Source organism: Notamacropus eugenii, chromosome 4 (genome assembly GCF_028372415.1).
Source record: "Notamacropus eugenii isolate mMacEug1 chromosome 4, mMacEug1.pri_v2, whole genome shotgun sequence".
NCBI lineage: Eukaryota > Metazoa > Chordata > Mammalia > Diprotodontia > Macropodidae > Notamacropus > Notamacropus eugenii.
This window is the reverse complement of record NC_092875.1, coordinates 233661362-233681943: the sequence shown is the minus strand read 5'-3', so window position 1 is coordinate 233681943 and position 20582 is coordinate 233661362. Positions and strand designations below refer to the sequence as shown.

The 20582-nt window shown below is 35.8% G+C and overlaps 1 protein-coding gene across 4 annotated transcripts in view; it reads left to right on the top strand.

The window, feature by feature from the left end:
- RALBP1 (ralA binding protein 1) overlaps positions 1-20582 on the top strand; it is a 62874-nt gene that overhangs the window by 19744 nt on the left and 22548 nt on the right. For all 4 annotated transcript variants that reach the window (XM_072604241.1, XM_072604239.1, XM_072604240.1 and 1 more), the window contains exon 2: positions 18875-19171. In XM_072604241.1, coding sequence (XP_072460342.1) covers positions 18928-19171 — 244 coding nt within the window. In that variant the 5' untranslated portion in view covers positions 18875-18927. The remainder of the gene's footprint in view (positions 1-18874; positions 19172-20582) is intronic.

Sequence of the window (20582 nt, the reverse complement as noted above, 5' to 3'; positions counted from 1 at the left end):
TTTTTGTTTCTTGAGTACTAGGCTACTAGGTTTATTATATTCTAATATGTTGTATAACCTATTCTACAGATTGCTCTGTTTTTAAGTCAGTTCCAAATTGTTTTGATGATTACTATTTTGAGATTTGGTACTATCCTTTATACTTTTTTTATTATTTCCCCTGAGAATCTTGACCTTTTGTTCCTTTATATGACTTTTCTTGTGATTATTTTCTAGCTATGTAAAGTAGTTTTTTGGTTATTTGATTGGTATGGCACTGAATAAATAAATTTAGGAATATTGTAATTGTTATTATATTGCCATGACCTAACCATAGGCAATTAATGTTTCTGCCTATTTAAGTCTATCATGATTTCTATCAAGAATATTTTATAATTATATTCATATAATTGTTGTGTACTTCTTGGTAAGTGGACTCCTAAATTCTATAGTTATTTTAAATAGAATTTCTAATTTTATCTCCTCCTGTTTGGTTTTCTTGGTAACGTAATATATAGAAAGACTGATTATTATGTGACTTTATTTTATATCTTGCTACTTTGCTGAAGTTATGAATTGTGCCAGTGTACTGTCTAGTGATCCATATATAGACTTGCTTATCCCTTACAAAAAGTGATGTTGTTTCTTCTTTATGACTTTTTTCAATTTCTTTTTTTCTTGTCTTATTGCTATAGTTAGCAATTTTTAGTAATATGCAAATAGTAATGGTGATAATAGGCCACTCTATTTTATCATTGTTCTTATTAATAAGCCCCCTAGTTTGTCTCCATTACATGTAATGCTGGCTCTTCATTTTATATGACTATTATTTATCATATTACGGAAAAATTCGTTTATGCCACACTACTTTTTAGGTTTGTTTTTTTTTAAACAGTAATGAATTTTGTATTTTGTCAGGCATCTATTAATGTAATTATATGATTTTGATTGTTTTTGTTATTAATAATGTCTATTATAGTTTCCACAACATTGCAAAGTCTCGCATTCCTGGTATGAATCCTACATTGTCATTCTGTATAATCTTACTGATGTATTGTTTTATCATTATTTACTAATATTTTACTTAAAGTTTTTGTGTTGACATTCATTAGAGATATTGAGCTATGGTTGTCTTATTTTCTGGTTTGTTTCCTGATTAAGTATCAAGACCATATTTGTATCATAGAATTTAGTAGGGCACCTTTTTTCATGTTTTTTTTTTTTTTGCAAATAGCTAATGCAGTAATGAAATTTCTATAATAATGGAATTGTCTTTAAAAGTTTGATAGAATTCACTTGTGAATTTATCTGGTCTTGGGCTTTTTTGGTAGTTTCTTTTTCAAAAGATTGAGTAAATCTTTTTTTTCCCTTTTAAATAGTATTTTATTTTTTCCAATTACATGTAAAGATAATTTTCAGCATTCATTTTTTGGAAATATTTTGAGTTCCAAATTTTTGCCCCCCATCCTCCAAGACAGCAGAGCAGTCTGATATAGGTTTACATGTGCAAAAATGTAAAATATTTCCCCATTAGTCATGTTTTAATTTGCATTCAGACTCCATCAGTTCATTCTCTGAATATGAATAGCATTTTCCATCATGAGTCTTTTGGAATTGTATTGGATCCTTGTCTTGCTTAGAAGAGCTAAGTCAATCATAGCTGATCATTGCACGTTGTTACAGTGTACAATGTTCTCTTGGTTTTGCTCATTTTACTCAGCATCAATTCATGTAAGTCTTTCCAGGTTTTTCTGAAATCATCCTACTTATCATTTTTTATATCATAGTAGGTTTCCATTACATTCATATACCACAACTTGTTCAGTCATTCCCTAGTTGATGGGCATCCCCTCAGTTTCCAATTCTTTGCCACCACAAAAAGAACTGCTATAAATTTTTTTGTACTTGTGAGTATTTTTTCCCTTTATTATGATCTCTTTAGGGATAGGTCTGTAATGCTTGACCAAAGGGTATGCACAGTTTGGTTTCCCTTTAGGCCAGTACAATTCCAAATTGCTCTCCAGAATGGTTGGATCAGTTTACAGCTGTATGAATAGTGCATTAGTATCTCAATTTTCCCACCTCTTCTCCAGCATTTATCATTTCCCTTTTCTGTCATGTTAGCGAATCTGATAGGTGTGATGTGGTACCTCAGAGTTTGCATTTCTCTAATCACTAGTGATTTAGAACATTTTTTCATATGATGCTAGATAGCTTTCATTTCATCTGAAAACTGCCTGTCCATATCCTTTGACCATTTTATCAATTGGGGAATGACTTGTATTCTTATAAACTTGACTCAGTTCCGTATATGTTTGAGAAATGAGTACTTTATCAGAGACACTTGTAAAAATTGTTCCCTGGCTTTCTGTTTTTGTTGCATTGATTTTGTTTGTGCAAAACCTTTTTAGCTTAATGTACTCAAAAGTATTCATTTTGCGTTTCATAATGCTTTCTTGTCTCTTATTTAGTCATAAATTCTTCCCTTCTCCATAGACCTGACAGATATACTGTTCCTTGCTCTCCTAATTTGCATATGATATTATGTTTAAGTCATGTACCCATTTTGACCTTATCTTGAAGTATATGATGTGAGATATTAGTCTATACATGGTTTTTGCCATATGTTTTCCATTTCTCCCAATAGTTTTTGTCAAATAGTGAGTTCTTATCCCAGAAACTGAAGTCTTTGGGTTTATCAAACAGTAGATTACTATAGCTAGTAAATTATTTTTCTTGTGTAATTCTGAATGTTTTGTGTTCATAAGTGTTAATCCATTTCATTTAAATTCCCAGTGTTATTGATATGTAATAAGTGGACACAATAGTTTCTAACACTTTCTTTTATTTCTTTTGTGGTGATTTCTTCTTGTTTTGTTTTTGGTACTGGCATTTTGATTTTCCACTCTTGAATCTAATTAGTTGACCATTTATTCTTGTTTTTCGAAAAGCCAGCCTCTTATTTATCAATTTATTGTGGGGGTATTTTTTTGGCTTTCAATTTTGTTAATCTCTTCTTTGCTTCCTAGTTAGAGTTTTGAAATTTGTTACTTTTCTAGTTTTACTTTTAGTTTTCTACCCAATTTATTGAATTTTTTCTCTGTTTTTGTTTACAAGTGTTTGAAAATGTACATTTTTCCATAAGGACTGCTGGTTTTGCATTCTAGATGTTTTTGTTTCTTATCACATTGTTGAAATTTTCTGTTGTTTCTGAATTTATTTGATCCAACCCTTTCTTAAAATTACTATTCCCAAATTTTTAACCCTTTCTTCATAGGCCCTTTTTGAGTATAATTTTTATTATAGATTAGTAATTGGTATTGAGATTAGTAAAGGATCTGTTTAATATTTCTTCATTTTTACATTTATTTGTGAGGTTTTTATGCCTATGATACATAGTCACTTTTGGTAAATATGTCATGTTCAGTTGAGAAATAATTATCTTTTTTATTCCTGTTCAATAATTGTCACCTTGTTTAACTTTTTGTAAAATTTTTAGGTTCTTAACCTTCATTTTTGTTTGTCTTTTGTTAGATTTGTCTAATTTCAAAAGAGGTACATTGACATGCTCAACTATTCTACATTTACTATTTCTCTCTGTAAATCAGCTAACTTTTCTTTTAAATGTCTAAATATTGTGAATACATTAGGTATTGATGTTAATTGAATATTTATTATGCCTTTAATTATAAGGTAGCTTCCTTGTTTATCTCTTTTAATTTCTATTTTTACTGTTGCTTTGTTTGAGAACATGATTGCTACTTTTCTTTTTTGAGTTCATGTGAAACATAATACATTCTCTCCTAGCCCCTTATTTTAATTATGTATAAACACTTATGTATCAGATGTGTTTCTTGTAAATTACATTGCTGGATTCTGTTTTCTAACTCATTCTGCTATCCTCTTCCACTTTATGGGTAAAGTCATTCCTTTCAAATTCATGATGATAATCATTTATTGTGTATTTTCTTCCTTTTTATCCTCTTATATTTTTTCCACTCCTTATCCCTGCCTTCTTCTTTACTAAGAACAACAAAGCAGTGAGGTAGAAGTATGCTTAACCCTATTAAATGATCTATTTCTACTCTGCTGCCTTAAGAGATTTTACAGATCTTTGAGACTCCAGTTATAGATTTTTATACCTTCTCTCTCCCCCTACTCCCCTTTCTTCTGCCTTAGACATATTCACTCTTCGTATTAGGAATTTGTTTTTCTTAAAGCTGATTAGCCACTACTATATTTTATGCTACTTCTTAATATCTCCCTTCTCTTTTCCTATCAAATTTAATGTTTTTCTCAAATTCTGTGTTTGTGTGTGTATGTTCCCCCACTTTGTGGCATTTAGTGAGGTTCATGTGCCACTTTTTCCCATTCCTTCCTATAGGCTGGTATATAGTCTTTTTTTTGATAATCTGTTATAAAATGTGGTAAAATTTACCCTCCTGTTATCCCTTTCTTCCCTAGTGTGTTCCTTCCTCTACCCTTCTCTTTTTTTCATTTAAAATTGTCAAAACAGACAGAATCATCCTTATTAGGCCTCTGACTAATTTAACTCTGTTTCCCTTCACTGCAATAGAATTCTGAGGGGGATAGGTAAGTGGCACAGTGGATAGAGGGCTAGGTGTGGAGTCAGCAAGACCTGAGTTTAAATCTGGCCTCAAGACACTTACCCTGGGAAAGTCACTTCATTGCTTTCTGCCTCAATTTCCTTAACTACATAATGGGGGCACCTAACTTAACAGAGATTTTGTGAGGATCAAATAAGATAATATTGTAAATCCGTTATCATAGTTCATGGCACATAATAAGAGCTACAAAAATGTTATGTATTTTCCTCCTCCTGTTTGAATATAAATACTTGTTCAAGTGTAATTCTTTCCAGTTATTCCATTGTACTTTGCTTTCTACTTTTCTTTGACTCTTATGTTTGCCTTTTAAAGATTCTATTGAACCCTGTGATCTTTTCGTCAGCAATTGAATTTCTCTTTCATTAAAGGTCTGTTCCCACTTCCTCCACCATCCTCCTCCTTTAGATTACTCTCAGTTTTTTATGCAGTTAGATTTTTTGGTTGTAAGACTATCATTTTGCATTTTGGAGTGTTATTCTGAGATCTCTGTCTTTTATAGTTGCAGGTTTCAAGTCTTGCATGATCCTTACTATGCTTTCTTGGTACTTGAATTCTTTTCTTCTGGGTGCTTATGATATTTTTTTCCTTCTTTAATCTAGAAGGTCTGGACTTTGGTTTTGACTTTCCTGGTACTTTTCATTTGTGGGTTTAAGATTAGTGGATTCTTTTTGAGAAAAAAAATCTTTTCATTTAGCAAGCATTCATTTTTTCTCCCTTATATCTTCTTGCCCTGAAAAATTAAGAGGGAAAAATAAAACTCTTATAACAAATATGTATAGTGAACATTCTTTGTTGGTACTCTAGAATATGGTTGGGTAGAGTTCTTAAGTTTTTCAGAGTTACTCATTTTTTTTTATTTTTTATTTTTTCTTTATTAATTTTTAAATTTAATGTTATTATTATTTTTTTAATGTTTTACAATCACTGCCATAAAATTAAGATTTTATCCCCCCACACCTACCCCCCACTATTCCCCTCCCTCCCCACAACAGCATACAATTCTGTATAGGTTCTACATATACTTTCCTATTGAGTACGTTTTCACTGTAGTCATGCTATGTACTCTAACTAAAATAAATGGAAGAAATCATATAACAAATCAAAACATGATACACAAAAACACACACACACACACACAAACATGATCTGCTACATTCTGCAAATGACTTCCATATTTCTTTCTTTGAGTGTGGAAGGCATTTTGCCTTAGAAAACCACCATTGGGATTTCTTTTTTTAAAAATAAATTCTTGCATTATTACGAAATTCCGAAAAACTGTCGCACACTGTGGTCGTTGCTGTGCACAAAGTTCTCCTGGTTCTGCTCTTTTCACTCAGCATCAGATCATATAAGTCCTTCCAGGCCTCTCTGAAGTCTTTTTGTTCATCATTTCTTATGGCGCGATAGTACTCCATTACATTCATATACCATAATTTATTCAGCCATTCCCCAATTGATGGGCATCCCCACGACTTCCAGTTTTGGGCAACCACAAAGAGTGCTGCTATAAGTATTTTTGTACACGTGGGACCCTTTCCTATTTTTATGTTCTCTTGGGGATACAGTCCTAGTAGCGATATTGCTGGGTCAAAGGGTATGCACATTTTTGTAGCCCTTTGGGCATAGTTCCAAATTGTTCTCCAGAATGGTTGGATGAGCTCACAGCTCCACCAGCAATGAATTAGTGTTCCAACTCTCCCACATCCTCTCCAGCATTTATCATTTTCTTGTTCTGTCATGTTTGCCAATCTTATAGGTGTGATGTGGTACCTCAGAGTTGTTTTGATTTGCATCTCTCTAATCAATAGTGATTTAGAGCATTTTTTCATATGATTATAGATATCTTTAATTTCTTCCTCTGAAAATTGCCTGTTCATATCCTTTGACCATTTATCAGTTGGGGAATGACTTGTATGGTTATACAGAGTTACTCATTTTTACATTGCTTTTTTTTTTCGTAAATTCTTATGGATCTGCTTACTTTATTCTGCATCAGTTCATATAAGTCTTTCTAGGTTTCTTTGAAACCATTCCCACCATTATTTCTTACAGCACAATAGTATTTCATTTTAGTTATATACCATAATTTGTTCAACAATTCCCCAATTGATGAGTACCCCCTTACTTTTCAGGTTTTTGCTACTACAAAAAGAGCTTTAAGTGATTTTTGTACATATAAGTCATTTTTTCTTTTTCTTTGCTTTCTTTGAGATATAGTGCCAGGTTAAAAGTACGTGGTTTAGATGTAGTTCTAAAGTGTTTCCCAGAATGGTTAGACCAATTCACAGATCCATCTTACGTAAACTAATGTGCCTCCTTTCCTACAGCCTCTCCAGTATGTCGTTTTCCATTTTTTTGGTTAATTTAACCAATCTGAGGGGCATGAAAGGGAACCTTAGAGTTGCTTTAATTTTCATTTCTTTAACATTAGTTATTTAGAGTATTTTTTCATAAGGCTGTTGATAGGTTTTGTTTTTCCCCATGAGAACTGTCTGTTCATATCTTTTCCCCATTTACAGTTGGGGAATGGAGTGATTCTCTTTATTATCACTTTGCACTATGGTTCTAAAAATAGGTCTGGGCAGTTTTCATTTATGATTTCTGGCAATATGGCATCTAGGCCTGGGGGCTGGGGGACTTGTGATTTTCTGGTAGTTTCATGGCTCTTAATTTATCCTTCCTTGTTCTCTTTTCTAGTCAGTTTTTTTTTTTTTTTTTGATAGGTGATGACTTTCATTTTTCCCCCAGGCATGGATTTATTTAGAATTTCTTATTGCTTTCTCTTTGGTCCAGTCTAACTTTCAGTAAGTCTTTTACCTAGATAACATTTAAAACTTCCTTTACTAAGCTGTTTATTTTTATTTGTTGTAAATAATTTGTAATATCTTTTTTAATCTGCTTCATTCTTTCTAGGAATTCTCATAATTTTCATTGGCAAGCCATACCTTTATTTCTCTCTATGAGCTTTGTGGAGTTACTTTTCCTCTAGACTTTTGCAAGGTTAGAATGCCCCTGGATGTATAAAATTGTTTTGTCAGTGTATTTACATGTATTCATATTTCAAGCTTTCTTTTCTGAATTGGGATTTTGACAGAACTATGATCCAGCTGTTCCTCTAGTCTTGTGTTTGTATTGTTTGCCGTCCTGTTGCTGGCCCTCCCCTCAGTTCTTGTCTGTTGAATGCACGATATTAGTTCCTAGGTCCACCTGTGTCCTCTGGATAGAGTACTTCTCTTCAAGGCTTTCAGGGGCGACTTAGTTCTGGGAATGCAAGCTTTTCCAACTCTAGGGCATGTGGTATGATGAATTCTCCTTAGGAATTAAGAGACTTAACTGCTTTTGTCTGTTCCCTTTCCTGGGGCCTTCTTGCTGGAATACTCAAGCCTCCTTGTCCTTGTGTCTGGTGTGTGTTTGAGTGACTTGGAGCTCCCTGGCTGGTATTCTCAGAGGCTATTGGGAATTGGTAAGCCTCCCAATGAAGCCTTTTTTTTATCCAGATTCCTCTGGTTGGGCCCTCTCCTTTGTGCTTTTAAGTGTCTGGATGTCATCTTTCAATGACTTAGGTTGGATGAGAGGATACTCACTGTAGTTTCTTTATTTCCTAATCATTTTTTGATTTGTTTTCATTTAATCTTTTCTGGAGGATAGATGAGTTTTGTGTTTTTCTTCTCCTCCACCCCCCAATTTATTCTACTGTCTTGTTCAGAAGTCCATGTTGCCATATCTTTTTCTTGTATTTTATCATCCCCAAGTTTACCATAAATAAGATATACCCAATGTATAGAGTTGTGAACCTGCCTTGCTTTATTTTGATACTTCAACTGTTCATTGGTTCTTATTTGCGCTAATTGAGGCAGCTAGAGGGTACAGTGAATAGAGCACCAGTGCAGGAGTCAGGAGGACCTGAGTTCAGATGTCACCTCAGACACTTGACACTTACTAGCTGTGTGACCTTGGACAAGTCACTTAACTCCAGTTGCCTCATCCTGGGTCATCTCCAGTCATCCTGATGAATATCTGGTCACTGGATTCAGATGGCTCTGGAGGAGAAGTGAGGCTGGTGACCTGCACAGCCTTCCCTCACTCAGAACAAAGTCAAGTGCAAGTCATGTCATCATTTCTCTGATGACATGGTCTTCTTTGGCAAGGAAGGATGAACACACATTTGCTCTAATACATTACACTAACCCATCTTCTCTTTTGAAGGTCTTGTGAATTTCTTTAGCACTCTTTATTCCAGGTTTTCCTTATGTTTATTAAATATCACAAATTCTTCACAATCGCTATATACTTCTCCAATGCCCTCTGTGTTATAAAGTTTTGATTTTTTGAGAACAGTGTGGTATTATATATCTTGAAGTCATAAGACAGCACAGATGGTAGAATATTGGTTTTAAACAGATGGGTCTTTGTTTCTGAGGAGAAATTTGGAGTTGTTAAAGGAGTTTTGTAATTTCTCAAATGCTATCCCATCCACTTTCTTCCTCTTGTTTAATTTGGGGCCACCTCATCTTAAAAAGAGACACCCCTCAACCCCCCCGCCCCCCCGCCCCAAACACTTTTAAAGACCTTTATAACCTGGCCCCTTCCTATCTTTCCAGTCTTCATACACCTTACTTTTCTCCACATACTCTTTGATCCAGTGACACTTACTGGCCTCTTCCTGGCTGTTCCATGAGCAAGACACTGTCTGTATCTTTTGGCTTCAGGCATTTTCACTGGCTATCTCCCATTTCTGGAGGGCACCCTTCTTTGTACCAACTACTGATCTACCTGGCTTACTTTAAGTCCCAACTAAAATCCCATATTCTACAGGAAGCTTTCCCCAATCCCTCTTAATTCCTTTCCTTCTGTTAATTTTTTCCCTATTATTCCTGTATGTAGCTTGCTTTGTATTTTTTGCATGTTGTCTTTCCTATTAGATTGTAGGATCTTTGAGTTCAGGGGACTGTCTATCTTTTACCTTTTTTTGCATCCCAGTGTTTAGCATAGTGCCTGGCATATGGTAGGAACTTTATAAATGTTTATTGGTTGATTTAGGCATGAAAATTAGCATGAAGGCCATTCTCAAGGACAGGTGTAATCAGAACAATGTAGCAAGGATGAAAGTGTGACACAGTAGAAAGTGCTAGACTTGAAATCAGGAGACTTAGATTTGAATCCTGGGTTCTTTCCCTTAGTTGCCTGCAAACCATTTAAATTTGCATTAAAGGGCCAAAGTGTCCAGAATGCAGGAGGTGATTGAAGCGCGGCTTAACTGCTAGCGTTGTGAGGATCAAATGAGTTAATATTTGTATAATGCTTAACATGGTGTCTGGCACAGAGTGGACACTGTATGAGTGCCAACTGTTACTATTACTAACTGATAATAAGGAAGACCTTGGGTTGAATGTAGCTGCAGACACTACTAAAGAGACCTTAGAAATGCCTCATTTTCCTCTTCTGTTAAAATTGTGGTGATAAAAGTACTTGTTGCACGGCTAAAGATCAAATGAGATAATATACGTAGTGTGCTTTTGCAGACCTTTGAAGTATTATATCAATATTAGTTGCTATGATTGATTTTCATTGAACTAGAACAGCTATTCTCAGTGTCTTCTGGGGACTTGAGTCTCTGTGTGTTTGTAGTTGTTCAATTGTGTCCAACTCTTCATGATCCTATTTTGAAGTCTTCTTGGCAAAGATATTGGAGTGGTTTACTTTTTCCTTCTCTAGCTCATTTTACAGATGAGAAAACTGAGACAAACAGGGTTAAGTGACTTGCCCAGGGTCATACAGCTAGTAAGTGTCTGAGACCATATTTGATCTCAGGTTGATGAGTCTTCCTGACTCCAGGCCAGGCATTCTATCTATTGGACCACCTAGCTGCCCGTTTTTTAAGATTGTAGGGGAGTCCTGAAACCAAAAAGTTTGATGACTGCTAATGTGTCTCTAAATGTTTTTAAAGCTTAGTGATATTAAGTACATATAACATTCAGAGGGAGCATGTTAATACCCAGTTCCTGATACTGCTTTTACTGTTGTTTAGGCTAGTGCTGTCTAACTGAAAAAAAGGTTTAGCACTACAGGTTGAATATTGACTTAGAAAATCACATATTGACATTAGCTATGTTGTATTGTATTTCTCTTTATTATGTTAAACATTTCCCAATTACCCTTTAATTTGGATCAAGTCTAATTGGGCAGGGCTGATCTTGATACCTCTGCTTTAGTCAGTTCTGTAAATTCTCTCTGGGTCATACCTTCAGTCCCCATCTCTTCTCACCTCATTGAAAATGCAAAAACATTTAATATAGTGATAGTGTATATGACATTGTGCTATTCTCACCTGCCTTTCTGCTATAAGGAGAGTGGAGTGGCATGTGTGTTTGCAGTGTGTTTAATGATCTGTTTTCCTAGAATATATTGGTTTTTTAATTGATGTTTAGTTTCCTTTGGATTAGCTTTTTTTTTGAGTGAAGTTATAAGTGCCACCTGGCTGCTACAAATAAGAAATACTAAAGAATTTCAGAAATGGGGAGATCATTGTGCATTGGGTATTTAGACAAAAGTTTGCAAAAGCAGGTGGAAACTTGAGCTGGCCTTTCTGGTGTAGTTGGTTTCCAGATAAGCAGAAAGAAGACATTGCAGTTAGCTGGGGAATGCAGTTTAGTTATAAGTAGACCGGTTTGACCTGAACCAGAAGGTTTATTTATGCAGAGAAGTAGTGAAAGGTAAACATGAAAGGTAAACCCAATTTAAAATTGGGTTGATGAAAGCCTTGAATGTTAGGTGGAGGCATTTGAATATTATTCTATCTGCAATAGGAAGTCATTGAAGTTTTTGGAGAAGGAAATGGACCTGCTGAAAATGATGTTTTGGTTAGATTAATTTTGCTGAAGTATGTACAGTTCATTGGAGGGAGAGAGGAGGAAATTAGGCTGGGAAACCAGTTAAACTATTACTGTGGTCCAGTTTGAATTAGTATGGTGGCCATGGAAATGCAAATAAGAAGTTGCATGTGATAACCCTGAGAAAGGAAGAATGACTTGGTGACTGATGGGATATAGAGAATAAAGAAACATGAAAGGTTAATAACTAGATATTACACTTTTATAAAAAGCCTTGATATTATCCTGGCTAAGTTCTCCCTGCACAGCAGAACCTGATCTTTCCAACATTACTTCACTCTGCTCCCATTTATATATTCTACAGTCAGCCCTACTAACTTTTTAGCTGTTTTCCTATCTTATCCTGTTTTCTCGACTGTACATTTGCTTAGGTTAATTTCCAGGCTTGGAATACATTCCCTCCAAATTGCCTATTATATTAGTTACTGACATTCTTTTCTTCAAGTACAATTCTCCCCCTTTTAGCCTTTTCTGATATTCCTTCTAACTCAAAGGAATCTCTTTCCCTGTGTTTTTTTCTTCATAGTACTCTTTGCATCTTGCTTGTAGGTCTTCCTCCTTAGATTGTAAACTACTTGAGGGAGCAGATAATATTTTTTTCTATCTTTTTACCCCCAGTACTTAGCGTAGTGCCTGGCACATAGTGGGTGGGCACTTAATAATCATTTAATTGAATGAATCAGCTCTGTGAATCTGAAGAGTAGCAAGCAGCCTGACAGAATATGTAGAGTACTTGACTGGGAGTCAGTAAGACTGAGATACTTCACTGCCATTTTGCTGTGGCTAGGTTAATGGCTCCTTTAGTGTCAGGGCCCTCACCCATAATCTGAAGAAGATAATAATGCCAAACTCAGGGTTGTTGCTAGGCTGCAGTGAGATTAGGTTAAATAAAATTGAATGGATTCCCTTGAAACAGGTAGTGATTCTCCTTCTTGGAAGTCTCCAATTTAAAGGCTAGATAACTATTTTATTAGGTATTTTGTAGTGGGAATTATTTTTATAGATTGGACTAGGTGATTGAAGTCCCATTTAACTTAAAATTCTGTGATGGTGATGATGATGATTCCTTAGATGGACCGTATCTGGAGTATTGTGTTCATTTCTGGGCACCAAGTTTTGTGTTTTTGTTTTGTTTTGTTTTACAAAAGGCAAGTTTAATAAGATTATTGAAATATATTTTGTAAGTTCTTAGAAAGGACTGGTATTTGAATACATAGGAATATAATGACCAAAGTAACTATTTCTCATTGATGTAAATGGGATTATTTTTAATTTCTTAAGCAAGTCACTTTAACCTTTTTTGGAATTTATTGCTTCACCCTGTAAGACAAGGAAACTGGATGAGATGATGTTCATGTGTACTGAAAGTATTTTTATTCATATTTGTGAAAGTTATTTATTGCTGAAAATGTGCCGACAAGATTAACTGTAGCAAAAATGTGTATTGTATCTAAATCCTATGATTTAGAAATGAAAGGACTTCAGTAATCATCTGGTTCAAGTCTTTCCTTTTACACAGGAAACTGAGGCTCAAAGAAAAGAGTAAGCCGACTTGTCCAAGATCATAAAGAGAGTAAGAAGCAGAGTTGGGATTCTGAGCCCATTTTTCAGTAAATTGTAAAATGTGAGGTTTGTAAGCCTACATTTTAGTCATGTTAGTTACTCATTTAGGTGTTGAATAATATCTAGAGAAACACCACTATTTGTGGGAGGCCAGAGAAAGGCAATACAAGATCAGTTTCATTACATGGACATTTACAAGCTGCTGATACCTGTGGAGTCAGCACCAAGACTATTTGGTTTTCAGGGAGTCTAGAGATTCTTAAATTGTGTCTTTTTAACCTGTTTTTCTAGGTGAGTTATTTTTGATATTAGATATCTTAAATTCTCTAATGTTTTTCCAATCTTTTGTTTTTTTTCCCCCTTAATAGTTCTTATGATCTCATGGACTCATTGGCTTCTGTCTAGTCCATTCTAATTTCTAAGTGAATCTGTTGCTTAGGTAAGGTTTACCTTTTTTTCTTTTGAGCTTTTTATTTCCTTCCATTTCTTTGCTCCATGCTTTATTTCAGTTTTAATCTCTTGCTTCAGTTCTTCTAGATATTCATGTAGTCTTTATGGAAAATCCATTTTTCCTTTGAGTCTCAGCTTGCAGTTTTTATGGAGTTACCCTTTCCTAGTCACAGACTTTCCTGGTAGTCCCTGCGCTTCCCTACTGCCTGTGGACTTCTGTACTGAAGAGTACAGAAAGAAGTATAAAAACTGAATTTTTTGTACTTCTGGGGTGGAAGAGGCCCCCTACTATAATTTCTCATTGGGTGTCTTGATCATGTTTTGATCTTGTGTGTATTTTAGGTTTTTGCTGGAATAGATATGAATAAGCTGGGTGTTCTGCTTCCCATGCTGGAAGCCATCTTGGCCTGCAGTCATCCTCTTTAAGGAATGACTTTGACCACTTTATAACTTACAGTTGCCCTGTCATTCTGTTGTTTCGGTTGAGTTTATCTCTTCATGACTCCATATGGGATTTTCTTGGCAAAGATGCTGAAGTGGTCCCCTTCTCCAACTCATTTTACAGATGAGGAAACTGAGACAAATAGGCTTAAATGACTTGCCCAGGGTCACATAGCTAGTAAGTGTCTGAGGCTGGATTTGAATTTGGGTCTTCTTGACTCAAGGCCCAGTATTTTGTGTACTCTGTCCCCTAGCCACAATTGCTTAAAAAAAAACGTAATCAAGATATGTATGCTTCTTTGACCTATGATGATGATTGTCTTTTCTGTTAAAAACAATAAAAATGTTCAGATTTTGGAAATATGTTTATTTATGTCTATACATCCATAGAAATGAGAGATTTGGACCAAATAACCTCCAGCGTCTCATCTGGCTCCAGATGGATGATCCTTAAATTTTTCTGAAGTAATTTGTTTGAATTTCTCTTTCTTGCTATTATGTTATTATTAATAATTATTATTATATTACATATCAATAATAATTATCACTATTACATAGTGCCTTGTAATATTTTTAACTGTTGACCTGTTGAACACCAGCTTCCCCTCCCTTTCCCATCAAAACAAACAAATACTGTGAGGTTGTTGGAGACAGAAGCTTTGTATTTCAGTGTACGTCTTAGGTCACCCAGTGCATGTCAGAAGATGGGCTTAAACTCAGATCTTCCTGACTGTAAATCCACCTCTGTCCACTATACCAAGATGCTTTGATGCTTCTTAAGAGCTTAACATATTCTTTTAGAATTCAGTGCCCATCGAGCTCAGTCCATTTTACACCAGAGAAACCTCTTTTCACCTTCCCACCACCATCAATGGGGAAAAAGCAACAAAGCCACTGTAACACATATACATAGTCTAGCAAAACAAATTTTTATATTGTCCATATCCAAAAAATGTCTTCTTTTTGCACTGTGAATTGTAGGGCTAAATCTTGATTTTTAAGGTGGTAAAGTCTGAAGAAGAATGGTTGTTTTATTATTATAAGGCTGTGGAAGACCCGTGCAGAGGAGATGGAAGGAAACAAAAGAGAAAATTGAAGTGAAGAGGCAGGGGTTGATTAGAGCAACGTCTTGAAGAAGGTGGGAAGCATTTTAGAGGCCTCAGTGAAGGAGGAAGGCTCAGCTCTTAGTTTAGAGGAAAGAAGGGAATGATTTGAGGACATTGAGTGAGGTTTTGAAGTATAGTGGAAGAGACTTGAGGAAACCTGAAATGTATGGATTCAGTCTTTTCAGGTAAGTAGGAGATGGTGAAGAGAAAAGGATTGGGGTGGAATTGTGGGGAATGTGATAGGGAATAAAAAAAATAGTATCCAGAGTAGAGGTCTGGCTTAGTATGTGAGACTTTGAAGAACCAAAGCAACTCCTATCTTCCAAATGGTGCTTTGAAAGAGAAGGTATTTTATAGCTATTTTAGTTATAAACCTTTCAGATATATTTCCCGGTGAGTTTTAAGACTGGTAGAGCAAATGTGTGTGTTCATCCTTCATTGCTGAAGAAGACCATGCCATCAGAGAAATAATGACATGACTTTGTTTTGAGTGAGGGAGGGCTGTGCAGGTCACCAGCCTCACTTCTCCTCCAGAGCCATCTGAATCCAGTGACCAGATATGCATCAGGATGACTGGAGGTGACGCAGGATGAGGCATTTGGGGTTAAGTGACTTGCCCGAGGTCACACAGCTAGTGAATGTCAAGTGTCTGAGGTGAGATCTGAACTCAGGTCCTTTATTAAGACTGTGTATTTATTTTAAAACTGTACGTGTATCCTGCTAGTTGTAAAACTGGTAAAGCAAGCTATTGGCTTTCTGGCTTCCTTTTAAAGATGTTATCAAGTTTAACAGACTATCAGCTTTATTGTTAAACTCATTTCAATAGATTTTAATTGAGCAATCGGTCTTCATTTTTTTCTGTTTATCTTGCTTGTCCTTTTGCATGCATGAATGATTCTTATTATGTACACTGATTAATACTCAAGATGTAGACAGAAAAGATTATTTCAGTTGCAGTGAACACTGTGTGGTTTTGACTTGTTGATCTGCTGTCTTGGGATACTTTTATTAACTACTGCTGTAGTATATATAGCTGTGGTGTGCCTTGTCTCATTTGGGTGCTGAAAGCACTCAGTGTTTCTTATAACTTTGAAAAGTACTTATTTGTTTCTTGACTGCTTCCCCCCCCCCCCCCGCCAAAATCGAGAGTACTTATTTTAGTTGTTTGTGAACTATTAAACCAATAGGAAATGATACGGACTAACAGAGAGAGCATTGGTTCTGGAGTTGAAGGACTTTGGTTCAACTTCTTTCCCGACCCTGCCACTGTGACCTTGGTCAAGGCACTTAACTTACCTGGGCCACAGTTTCCTCATCTGTAAAATGTGGGAGTTGGCAAGAAAAACAAAACCTGTTACAGATTTGTTTAGTGAGGCAAAACAAGTTCCTGCATTAACCGCATCCTCCCCGCAATCCACCCCCCAAAATAAGAAAGAAATGCATTTAATGAATACTTACTCTCTTCCCTCATTCCTACCTCCTCCCCTCAGAAATTTAAACTACATACACACACACTCACTTGCACACACGCACGCACGTGCAGATAATTATGGTGCCAGGGGAGCACTAGCATCTGAAGATTTCAAGACAGGTCTCCTAATAGGAGCTGGGTACCTGAGCTGTTCTGTGAAAGAAGCTAAGGATTTTGAGAATCTGGGGGACAGCAGTGGAGCAAAGAGGGAGAAGCCTGTTCAAAGGCATGGAGGTGGGAGATGCAACATTAATTCTGTTAGATATTTGTACAGTTTTAGTATACATTGTTGCTGACTATTTATTCCTTTCTAACTTTTACATTTTAAAGCCCTTCTTCTGTCACATTGGCTGGTGTGTTAATCATTGTTCTGTAGTTAAATGTTACTTAGGAAAAATTTTAAAGTTTAGAGGTAGTCGAGCAAGCACATCTGCTTCTTCTTCGTTATGCAATTCTAGCCTTTCATTACTACAGTAAGCCTTTAGCTGTTCTTTCTGGTTTCATTCTTTCCCTACCATTCTGTATTGCACAGTGCCACTTAATAAATCTTTCTGAACCTGCTGCACCTTTTCATTATGCCATTCTTTTTAGAAATTGGTATTGACTTTATTGGCTTTAGATCAAGTCTGAACACAGTTAAAATACTTTACATTTACATGTTTTATTCTCCCCATTAGATTATATGCTCCATAAGCAGTGTCGCTTTCATTTTAGTCTGTATCCTTAGCATTAAGCAAAGTGTAGCGTTCTACATAAAACAGGTGCTTCTTAATAAATGATGGATTGGATGAAAATTTAAGTTGATCTGGGAGATGTAGGAGAAAGAAAATTGGGTGATGTGAGTCCTCAGTTTTGTTCCTGGCTTTACTACCACTTAAAAGTTTGTGGTTATGAATATGTCACTCATCTTCTCAGAGACTCAGTTTTCTCACTGCCCTGGCTACCTCATATTTTTATTGTTCGGATCAAATGAGATCGTTTACTTTTATGCAGCAGTTAGCAATTTTCAAAGTTTTATTAGTGTGCAAGAAGATTATTTAAAGTCAGGAGCAAACTGTTGACATGAGGAGAAATTGGTTTGACTTAATATTAGTAGCAATTAATCCATTGCATGAGCTGCTTACCATTTTTGAGTAATTGCCATGTAGCAGAAGTACAATGGCTAATGAAGTCCCAAAAGTGATTATGTATGTCATTACATGACATATTAACTTAATTGTGAGTTATTTGAGTGTAACAATAAGCACTAGTATGATGTCTTCCTAGTTTGTTGTTCAAATATGGTATTATGATTGGTCCCAACTTTAAAAAAAAAACAAAGGAACTTTGATGAATAATATAGCTAAGACTATTCCAGAATAGTGATTGTGATATTTTTTATTTTTTGTTTTTTCTAATTTTCAAAAAATTTTAGCATTTCTGTTTTTAAATTTTGAGCATATAGTTGGATCACAGTCACCAAAGAGACAAGGACAGAAAAGTCACACCGTAGTTATCTCATCATGCTTGCGTTACTCTTCCTACTTTGTTGAAGAAGTTCTAGGTCTTTTTCCACACAGGGCAGCTCTGTAATATGAACCAAGGGCAAAAGATTTAAAGAAAAAGTAGGGGCCTTTTTTTTAACTTTTAAAATATATCTTTATTTATTTTTAGTTTTCAGCATTCACTGTTATAAGATTTTGAGTTCTAAATTGTTCCCCTCTTCTTCCCCTCCCCCTTCCAAAAGCAGCATGCAATTTGATATAGGCTATATATGTACAATTATCTTAAACATATTTTCACATTAGTCAGGTTGTCATAGAAGAATTAGAACAAAAAGGAAAAACCATGAGACAGAAAACAAAAAACAACAAAAAAGAAAATAGTATGCTTTGATCTGCATTCAGATTCCATAATTCTTTCTCTGAATGTGGATAGCATTTTCTATCATGAGTATTTGGTCTTAGATGATTGCATTGCTTGGAAGAGCTAAGTCTATCAAAGTCTGTCATCTCATAATGTTGTTGTTACTGTGTACAGTGTTCTGGTTTTGCTCACTTCATCAGTTCATGTAAATGTTTCCAGGTATTTCTGAAATGTGATATTCCTTTCAAGGAGTTTGCTTTCAAGAACACTTCTTTGAGGACTATAAAAATTTGAGAACATTCTGTATAGATTCTTGGTAGACTGCTTAGATTCCACTGCTTAATATTCCTAGAAAATGAAAAGTGTATACTTCAGTTATAGTAAAGAAATAGTTTAAAAAAAAAAAGGAGGGAAGGCTCTTCCCTCATTTAAGGAAGCAGATGCATTGCATTCCTTAGTTTTTTACTTGGATTGACTATGAACTTCTCTTTGCTTTTGCAGGTGTAATGGATAGGTAACAGAGAAGAATTTCACTTACTTGTCAAGGAGTCAAAATGACTGAGTGCTTCCTGCCTCCTACCAGCAGTCCCAGTGAACACCGTAGGGTGGAGCATGGCAGTGGTCTTACACGAACTCCCAGCTCTGAAGAGATCAGCCCTACTAAATTCCCTGGACTATACAGGACTGGTGAGCCATCACCTCCCCATGACAGCCTACATGAGCCTCCAGATATAGTATCTGATGATGAAAAGGAACATGGAAAGAAAAAAGGAAAATTTAAGAAAAAGGAAAAAAGGAGTAAGTGGAATTTCTCTTTCTCCTTTACATACAATTTTCCAACATAGTCTTTTTAGTCTGAAAAAATTGTTATACTCTATAGTCAAAATGAATCATAGTATTTCCACAGGAATATTTCATGTTTCAGTTGAAAAGTTGCTGACTGCTAACTGTTCCTCTCTGGGGGGAGAGGAGAGGGAGGTACAGACCCCCCCAGTCTTCCCTGGACCTTCCAAACTGACATCTGCCTGTTCTTACCTGACCCCTCCTAGTTTCCCAGATGGATCCTGGGTAGTCCTTGGTGCACACTTTTTTCCTGGCAACCAAGGTGTGCCTTGCCCCTGGTGAGCCCTTGGTCCCCCCACATCAGTGTGCACAGACCTCCCTGGCTCCCTGTCTAGCCCTGTGTTGGCTCATTCTGACTTTTTAAAAATTTCCCCATCAGTGTCTGGTTTGTTCAGAAGAACTGTTTTGTTTTGAGTGGTCTTGCTGTACTGCTTCCTGCTGTCCTACCATCTTGGCTTATTTCCACTTAAACTTGAAGGGTTGTTAGTTTCCTAATCTCTAAAATATGGATGATCATATTCGTTCTGTACTTTACAGGATTATAGGTGGAAAATAGAGACCTTTAAGATGTTTGTGACTTTTCTGTTCATTTCAGATTTTTTTTTAAGTTTTGCGAACTGCTTTATATATCACATATGATCCTCACAAGAAACCTGGGAGGTATTTGCTATTATCAATTCAGATATTTTTAATAAGTGTCCAATCCGTGCAGTAAATGTTCCAAATGTACAAAGATCAAAGTGAAGTGGCTTGACCTGGAAAAAGGCTAAATTCTACTATCATACAGTCTGCACACAAAAGAGAATCATGCAAAGCAATTTTCAAGGAAGAAAATACTAGTAACTTAGATCGAGAAAGGTTAAGTGTAGGCTGTGATGCCTGAGTCATACTTTGAAGGAAATTAGGGATTCTAAGAAGCAGAGTTGAAGAGGGAGCACTTTCTTGGCATTGAAGACTGCTTTTGTGCAAAGGCAGTGGAGGCTGAAGTTGGGAAAATGTGTCTGAGAAGGAGCTTGGATGCCACTTTGATTGGAATAGAGTGTGTGTGTGTGTGTGTGTGTGTGTGTGTGTGTGTGTGCGTGTGTGCGTGTGTGTCTGTCTGTCTGTCTGTCTCTGTCTCTGTGTGTGTCTGTAATAATGAGATAAAACTGGCAAGGCAGATTGAAGCTAGAAAGCTTTAAACTCCAGATTGAGGATCTTTCATTTTATCTTAAAGGAAATAGCCACTGAAGATGTTTGAGTTGGGGCAGGGAGGAGGAGTAGTGATGTCTCTGGGGTAAATGATGTAATTTTTACTAATTTCATTTATAGAACCTCCTAACTTTTCTGTCTTCATTTTCTGTTATCTCTAATCCATGCTTAGCAT